The 8,900-nt window shown below is 39.7% G+C and overlaps 1 protein-coding gene and 1 non-coding gene across 2 annotated transcripts; both read left to right on the top strand.

Moving 5' to 3' along the window:
* Nucleotides 1–281: 281 nt before the first annotated feature.
* trnaq-cug (transfer RNA glutamine (anticodon CUG)) lies at nt 282–353 on the top strand. Its single transcript has one exon. It is a non-coding gene; the product is annotated as a tRNA-Gln (tRNA).
* A 221-nt stretch (nt 354–574) lies between these two features.
* On the top strand, nt 575–6,916 carry rbx1 (ring-box 1, E3 ubiquitin protein ligase). The gene is made up of 5 exons (XM_076265659.1): nt 575–685; nt 1,320–1,398; nt 1,498–1,568; nt 6,421–6,506; nt 6,678–6,916. Exons 1-5 carry the CDS (start codon nt 608–610, stop codon nt 6,688–6,690), a joined length of 327 nt encoding a protein of 108 aa, XP_076121774.1. The 5' UTR covers nt 575–607; the 3' UTR covers nt 6,691–6,916.
* Nucleotides 6,917–8,900: the final 1,984 nt, after the last annotated feature.

Genomic DNA, 8,900 nt, shown 5'->3' with positions numbered 1-8,900 from the left:
TATAAAATCACTTAGTAGAAATAAATTACCTATTGACCACTAGGTGTCACCCTCACGGCTCTGCACAAAATCACAAAGGAAATCAGGGAAGAAGCTACGAACACTGACCTGTATACTTCACAGAAAGTCACAATGTTGATTGTTATTTGTGTAAAGAATAATATAAATGACACAAAAGCACAATGCGTACTGTTCAGACCAAATTTCAACAGGTATTTTGAATAAATACATAAATGACCGAGAAATAGTTTTTAAATATGTTCCTACACAATGCATAACGTGGTTCTATGGTGTAATGGTTAGCACTCTGGACTCTGAATCCAGCGATCCGAGTTCAAATCTCGGTAGAACCTATCGTTTTCTGAAGATCCGACGTAGAAGGTTATCGTAAGATAACGAAAGAAAATAGCACGGCGTAAATTAGAGAAGATGTTGAAAGTTGTGAATTACTCGAGGTAACGTCAGCTCACTTAATGTTTTAGCGATAAATTCCATCGAGGCAGACTGATGACTAGAAGCAGAACATTGATATTGCGCATGCTCTCACGACACCGTCATAGCATCATAGACAGTAAAATAGCTTATAAAAAGCCTAGGCTTTAGAAACATGGCGGCTGCAATGGATGTTGATACTCCCAGCGGAACAAATAGTGGAGCTAGCAAAAAACGTTTTGAAGTTAAAAAGGTAATTTTTACGTATTCTATATTGAAGCATATACGATTACTGCAGTCATTGTATGATTTGTGGTAACTGTTTGATTTGCTTAACTGTTTCATGTTCATGGTCGTTAGCCAGCTAGCTTCTAGCTAATTTAGCTAGAGAAGGAGTGAATTAGCATTTCCATTGGCTAACTTTAACCAACATTGTTAGCTGATACAAGGAAGACTATGATATTTTCACTCAAGTTCGGCATTTCTAATAATTGGTAGCGCTAGTATGACTGTGAACAAAGTCGTCATTAAACCAGGGAGACTTTATCGGTTATCCGCCGGTCTCCTGGGCAGGTAACATCAGTGTAGCAATTGCTAGCATAGCCACCCTACCAACTGAGCGTGTACAACGTATGCAGGTAAACTCAGTTATGGAAAAGCTAGTTGACTAACGTAACGTTAACGTTTGGTGAAAATTCGACACATGTATAGTAACCGTTAACATTAAATTTCTAACGTTAAGCAACCAAGAAATCAGCCTGTACTTTCATTATACGGCTTATTTAGCTATAGGCCTACAGGAAATAGCGGCTTGTCTTATTTACTGGATAACGTGATAACACAAATTCCCCAGTCAAACATAACAGTGGTGACTTTTTCCTCCCCAGTGGAACGCCGTTGCACTGTGGGCCTGGGACATTGTAGTAGACAACTGTGCTATTTGCAGGAATCACATCATGGATCTCTGTAAGTACGAGGGTTGGGAGGTCAAGTGGTTTAACTTATAACGTAGGCTAGAGATTGATTGGCTCATGTGTGACATACTGACATATTTATCTCTTGCAGGCATTGAGTGCCAGGCAAATCAGGCCTCAGCGACATCAGAAGAGTGCACAGTAGCGTGGGGTGTCTGCAATGTAAGAATTAATCTCTTCTTTATCCCTCTCAGCTACACATATGCCAAGATCATGGAAGACATAAGTGATTAATTGTGATGTGTTAAAAAGAAAAATATTACCGCTACTTTTTAGGCCTACACTTGTATCAGACTGTCCTCTTAGTTGATTGTATTTGAATATACTTTGCTGTGACCCGGATCCTGGTTACATTACAGGTATCATCATCTTTTATAGTTAGGCAATTCTTTGTTGCGTTCATTTTCCCCTTGCCCTACTTACCATATAAACCAAAAATAGATATAGAGTATAAGTTTGTCATACCACAGAAAAGGGTGTCGCCATTTACCACCTAGAACAGGGGTCTCCAACAGGTAGCCTGTGAGCTACCAGTAGCTCTCTTGAGGAAGATCTTCATAAATCTGATAACCCAGTGACTTGAGAAACATGTTAAAATTCCTATTAAATCAAATTCAGTGTACAAAGAGAAGGTAAATGAGTTGAAAGGCACCTTTAAAATGCATACAAATCTTATCTCAGCAGTTTTGGATGGAGATCAGCTATGTGAATATATGGCATGCTACTAACATAAAAAGCTCTTGGCCATATCCATTTAGTCAAAGTAGCTCTTGGAAGAAAAAAGGTTGGAGACTCCTGACTTAGCCTAATTGACATTCAATCAGATTATTCTATGTCAATTAGGCTATATTAAATTAACTTTCAAAATCATGAGAAAAAGAATGCTATACTGCTCGCATATGCTGTAGACAGGTCTACTGACTGTGCTGAAGCCATGCCCAATCAGGGCAAAGGTGCTGCCCCTGTCAACTGTACTACCACATAGTTCTATCCTCTCTAAACCAGCTGTCAGTTAGCACAACTCTTCAGTCAAACCAGAGCCGTATATACTGTATAGAGAGAGTTGTGACAATCAGGGTTAAAAATGAATTTTGGTCCCGTGGTTCATGTAAACTTCAAAAAGTTCCAGGTTGATTAAAATATGTTGAATACATTGCAAGATACACAGATCAGTACAGGTACAGACAGAACCGCTATTTTTGGTTATATAAATAAAGTGATTTTCAAAATAACTCAAATGACACATGTTCATTTCAGTGCGTAAAAAACGTATTGATTACTAATTTCAGCCATGATTTATTAAAGTGGTATTTATGTGCTAATTAAACTTGGAATTTTTAAACATCTGCGATTAAATGTTTTACATATCTTACTACGTAGGAGAGCATGACTGATCTTCATAGCTGTATCACCATCACACTATAGTGTTCAATGCAACACTGGCTTGAATGAAGTTAACATAATTCTCTCTATAACAGTGGTCCCTTAAACTTTTTCTTCCGAGGGCCAGCTCACTATGCCTGGCTCTAAGAGAGGGCCAGAGACTCGGAGTATATCAGTAACCTTAAATAGCTTAGTGCTGTGAACAACAACAGTCTAACTTAGTTGAATATTCCATTACATTTAATCAGGCTACTGCAATTTAATACCATTGTTAGCTGTGTTTATATTGCCATCATGCCATGTAAAATGTAGCTCAAATGAAATAATACTAATAAAAAAGACTTTAGCATTCCCAAAAGTATTAGCAGAGAGTCCAAAAAGTATATTTTATCTAAAATGTGTGAACTCTGATCTCTGTGTCTTTGCATACACAGCTCAAGTTGTGAACAAGCAATATCCTACAAATAATGTAATAATCAAACTATAAGAGTTTTATGAAGTGCTGGCAAAAAAACATCTGAGATTCTACCACCATTCTAACTTTCACTCACCTGATGAGAACTTTGTGAAGTGTGAATTTGGATGAACATTTAAACGAGTGAATACAAAAATAGAAATAATTATGCCATGAAGTCCCAGAAATATGACTTGACTAGAAGTTAGTTAGTTATCAACAATTAATTGATAAACTTTTAGAATACTTTGAGCACTGATGCAGTCAGCATAGGCCTCTTTACATTGTTTGCAGGTAAGCCTACATTTCATTCGGTTTTCAATGGTAAACGCGAAACAGCGGCAAAATAACCACCAGTGGACAAAAACAGTATTACACGTGTACTGTTAAGACTCGCCATAGAGAATGAATGGGGGAAATTACGGAGGTCATACTCTTGTGCGGGCCAGATGCTATATACCACAGATATGTTTTTGGGGGGCCACCCAAAATGAGGTGGCGGGCCGTAGTTTGGGGACCACTGCTCTATAACATAAGAGCTAAGTCATGAAAACACCTGTGTTAGAGGCATCCTTTGCTAGTTTTTCTTTGCCTGCATTTCCTAGCCCCAGCCATCTACGCAGAACCAGACTTACAATTTGCTCTCCCCTGACCTGGAGAATCACAAATTGCTTCATGGCAATGGACCATATGCACAGAAGGCTCTTAAGCCAGCCATTAATTTCTGGTAGAGCCAGGTGTGTTGCAGCTGCCATTATTGTTAATGTAATTAGTGTCTACACCAGTGTTTCTTAACTGGTGGGTCGGGACCGAAAAGGGGGTCGCATAACCGTTCTGGGTGGGTCGGAATGGTACAGAAACCTCAGTGTGTGGTGTGCAGTGAATTGCTGGTACATGAGAGCATGAAGCCATCAAAGCTAAAATGCTACATGGAAACAAGGCACCCCTGTCAAAGACAAACTTGTCAAGCACTTTGAAAGGTGACATCAGGAGTTGGAGATTTCACAAATGTAATGCCAAACATCAGCATGTTCCAAACAAGTAGGCCTACAGGCACTTTGCATCTCTTTATCATGTAGCTCACCGTATCCATTGACTTGAAGGCTAAAAACATGTATGGGGAGCAACTTATGGCGGCCTTACATTGTACGATTTTGGTCTTATCACAGTCGGCGACTAAATTTCCAAAGTCGGACAGAAATCATGCAGTTGTGCTGGAATCGCGGCGCGCTCCCTTCAACTAGATCGTTAAGTGTAAGGTGCCAATCTTAGCGGTTTTAAGTCAGTCGGAGTCAGTCCTTTTCTAGTTTTACCGTTACGACAATATCAAACATGTTTGATATTATCGCAAGTCTTTCTAGTCGTGGCTCATGCAAATAGTGACGTGAACTATAAAAACCAATATTGACCTCTCTCCAACACCAAACAGGAAGGGGCGAAGTAGGCGACAGCAGTAGCCTATATGATTATTTGTTATTCTTATAATATTTGTAATTTCTTATACATATTTAGTCGGCTCTTCCACGTGACTGAACAACTCTATATCGGTTAGGGATGTCATGCATGAAACAATGCTGCAGAAACACGAAAATACGACTTTGAGTTCAGTAGGCTATCATTTCAGTTCCTGTTTATTATATATTGCACGATGGGTAATAATTTAAAGGAATCTAGTTGCAGTCTTGTAAATAGTGACCCTGCAAGATCCCTAGTCATTGCAAAATCATAGTCAGTGACTTAAAACTCTACTACTTGTCTTTTAGATGTGCAAGATTTTTGCAAATCTTTCCAAAGTATGTCAGTGTAAAGGGGGCTTTAATGAACATGGGAAATTGTGGGTCCCAAAGCCAGACCAGTTAAGAACCACTGGTCTACACGTGTTTCAAACTTTTTATTATTGGGCAAACAAGATATTCAGCCTCTCGTGCATATGCCTGAAGATATTCAGCCTCTCGTGGATATGGTCCATTGTGCAGTGGGCTCTGTGCACTAGCTTACTTGAAGTCAGTTTCCTGTTCGTTGACATCGCTAACAACAATCACCTGAAGAGGAGTTCTTCAGTTTTACCACGAAACTGGTTTACTGACTTCAATTAAGCTAGTGCACAGAGCCCATAGCCTACTGTTTGTTGAAATTGGGTAATATTATTCTACCTTGTCAGGTGACATGGCTCTTCAGAGGTTATCTTTGCCAGTTTGTAAACACGTCCACATGTACTGTGTCCAGGTGGAAGGGTGGAATAAAATTTCTCCTCAACTGTAGAGGGAGCCCAGGAGGGAGGGGGGGGGGGGGACTTTTCATAATATCTGTACGTTTCTAATCTACATAAGGTGTTTCAAAAAAAGATTGTAGTTTACCGTAATCCTGGCATCCAGTGTAGATGCATCTATATAAAGGCAGGCAAACACTGGACAGGCAAACGCTACAAACACGGGTCTTCAATAGTGTAACTCACTCACAGAGGTTGAAAACTCCCGTCACAGATTTGTTTCAACTATTCAATAAACCAGCTGATGTTAATTAGCACTTCAGCCAGTAAATCAGTTAATGAATTAATACCATGTGTAAACGCACAGGGAGTTTGAATACATAGAAGGACTTTCTCAGCTCTTGAGGGGTTATGCTAAATTGGGAACTCATCACATCATCAGTGCCCCTTTTTAGTTGTCTTCCTCCACAATTCACTGTCACTTTTTATGTTTTCATGAATAGTTTGTTCCCATATCTGATTTAATTTTACAGGGTCTTTAAACCTAGTTTACCATTGATTATACAGTCCTGGCAGTATTGTCTGTTCAACTTATCTAGTAAAGAAGCTGGTGCAAGAGAGTTGATGCATATACAACAATGACATTCATTCATTATTATTGTGTAAATGAATCAAAACTATGGAAACACAGCCCCAGCTGTGGCGCAACTGGCTGCGGCGCCTGCGCCGGCGACCCGGGTTCGATTCCCGCCCTGTGGTCCTTTCCGGATCCCACCCCTGCTCTCTCTCCCATTCACTTCCTGTCACTCTCCACTGTCCTATGATTAAAGGCATAAAAAGCCCCCCCCCCCCCCCAAAAAAAAGAAAACTATGGAAACACCCTGCTATGTCACATCTCTCTATCGAACTAGTAATCTAAACATTTATGTTTGCAGCATTTGTTTATTTATGTTTTCTTATGTCCTCAGCATGCTTTCCATTTCCACTGCATTTCTCGTTGGTTGAAGACCAGGCAGGTCTGCCCTCTTGATAACAGAGAGTGGGAGTTCCAAAAGTAAGTCTACATATCTGTCTTGCACTTAATATAGCATTATATCATCCCTCATTCTATACATGAGTAACTAGTTGGGTATATACTTTTTCAATAAAAAATAAATATGTGTGTATTCAGAACTTGAGCTCAAATGTTATTAGTAACATACCATTTACTTTTTTCTTCCACCAGGTATGGACATTAGATGTGCAAGTTTGGAGCATGATTTAGGTTTGAAATGTAGACCTAGTGGCCTCTCCGACTTCTGTAACCTTGCTTCTTGGATAGCACTCTTTTATTTTGAAATGGGTGTACAATGTAGTGATCTAATGAAAGTGTGTTCATCTTCTCTTTTACTGCTCCTTTTTCATTGTTTTAGTTTACATTTGCAATGATGTAAATTCCAAATAAAGCAGATTTCCTGTCCAGTACACCATGACCTTTTACATCTCTTATACTTAAAATAACACCATATGGCAATATTTGCCAGCAGGAATCTTAGGTCATTCTTTATGTAGGGACATAAATGTAGAGAAAACCATCAGTTTCCTTTATGTAATGTATTTTAATACACTGTAGAAGGTGTAGACTATTTGCTGTTATAAATCCTTCCATACTATACTAACTAAACTATAATAGTCCGGGCCATGAATTCAAAATTCTGTAACCCTGTAGGCAATTTTGAGGAAAAGTTGTCGTACAGGATATTTTGAAAGTTCAATATCTTCTGAATATGAATCCACTGTATAACATTGAAATAAGGGTCTCAGTTTTTCACAATTGTTATTGAAACAATATGTGTATTGGGCATAGGCAAGACACTACAGGTGAATAGGGTAACATTTTTAACTTAAAGCTAATACCACAAAACTTTTCTAGTTTGTGACTTACATTAACTCAAGTAACTTTTGTATTGCAAGTTTTCTGAAATGTTATGGTTATATATGGAAATGAGTCATTTTCTTTGTATACATGCACTAATTTGTTCTAATTTTTTCCAAAAACAATTCTGAGCACTGGATGACAACTTCAAAATTAATGTTTGTTGACATTAGATACAAAACATTTTACTAGGATAATTTTTGATATCTCTTTTCATCATTCATTAAATCAAAAAGTCACACAAAATGTTATACTATTGAAGCTATGATATATAAACAAAACCCGCTGTAAAAGCCTTCAGAATATAGACAAAAGTCCTTTTAGGCAAGTCCCTCCACATATTGAAACGCATTTTGGGCACTATCGGGCATCAATTTCGGGCAGAACTGCATGTGCGCAAGGCATGACACACAACCTCGCTCCAGCTGATTGGCATGATGTATTCACATGTCAACTTTTGTCGGCGGAAGTGTCAGAATATGTGCAGACAACTGCCATGTTTGCGTTACAAACTAACCCGATACATTTCTATGGGAGATTCTTTGAGTGCTGTGTCTCGTCATTAGAAAGACTGATATATAGGAGTAAATCTGGAGAGCTTGATGTAGGCAAGTGCTATTGAAATGTTTCAGAATGTGAGGAAAAACAAATTTTAAAGAAACGACCTTAAAAAATATGGTTTGGAATTGAAATCTGCAGACTCAAATCAGAAATGTAGTAAAGCACCGCTGACTGTGGACAACAGGAAGGATAGTTGCTTCTTCGGGCCTTGCTCCACGAAGCATGAACATCCACACCTGGCCTATTTGGAGTTCACCCATACAATCTAGTGCTCTGCTTGTGCACTCCATAAGGCTGATGATGTTGGTTTTCCAAAGTAGTGGAGGTGGTGGTTGCCTACCTCGCCAGCCACATAAGGTCAGCAGTAAACCTATTGCTCCCCGAGAAGGCTTATGCAGGGCTTAATGTGTTTTGGCGTAGGCCATGCCATTTACAATTTCAAGACATATATGACTGCTTCAGAAATGTTTGCTAAGTTCAGGCACAGATAATTTCCTTGCTTTAAGCAATGCTCATGCATGTGGGCAGTCATGCCAAGCTCTCACCCCAACCCTGCCTCAGGTGCCGGGCATTTTCTGAGCACTATGATGGATGCAACAGCTTTTCAGTCGCTTATTCCATGCAAGGTGGACCAAGTTGGGCAGCCCTCTGCATAGCTGTCCTTGAGTATGCTACATGGCATAGGTCAGCCTCTAAGCAGACTCTGGCCCCCCAGCCTCAGCCCGTCTCCACCCCCAGTGTCAGAGGTTGGACACTCAACAACATGCTCATGCTCTTCAAGGGTGCTGCTGCGTCCTGCTGAATGCCAACGTCAGACAAGCACAGGGCGGACATCAGTCAAGATACTGTTGGTCTCCCAACGTCAGAATGAAGCTCCACGCCTCTTTCCGCAGGCTGTGTAAGCCTGTGACTTTTATAATGGAAATAATGAAACGCACCACAATGAAGCATGCCATCCACCCAATTCCTGCA

Source organism: Alosa pseudoharengus, unplaced genomic scaffold, assembly GCF_046254945.1.
Source record: "Alosa pseudoharengus isolate Yale_2024_CS ecotype anadromous, Long Island Sound unplaced genomic scaffold, YU_APseudo_1.1 YU_APseudo_1.1_scf_4, whole genome shotgun sequence".
NCBI lineage: Eukaryota > Metazoa > Chordata > Actinopteri > Clupeiformes > Clupeidae > Alosa > Alosa pseudoharengus.
Note: the sequence above shows the minus strand (reverse complement) of the source record. Positions and strands in the feature narration are given on the sequence as shown.

Excerpts from the sequence above, each read along its gene's own strand:
- rbx1 (XM_076265659.1), top strand. The coding sequence starts at position 608 with ATGGCGGCTGCAATGGATGTTGATACTCCCAGCGGAACAAATAGTGGA. Across the intron at positions 686-1,319 it reads AACGTTTTGAAGTTAAAAAG|TGGAACGCCGTTGCACTGTG; the intron begins GTAATTTTTACG and ends TTTCCTCCCCAG. Across the intron at positions 1,399-1,497 it reads GAATCACATCATGGATCTCT|GCATTGAGTGCCAGGCAAAT; the intron begins GTAAGTACGAGG and ends TATCTCTTGCAG.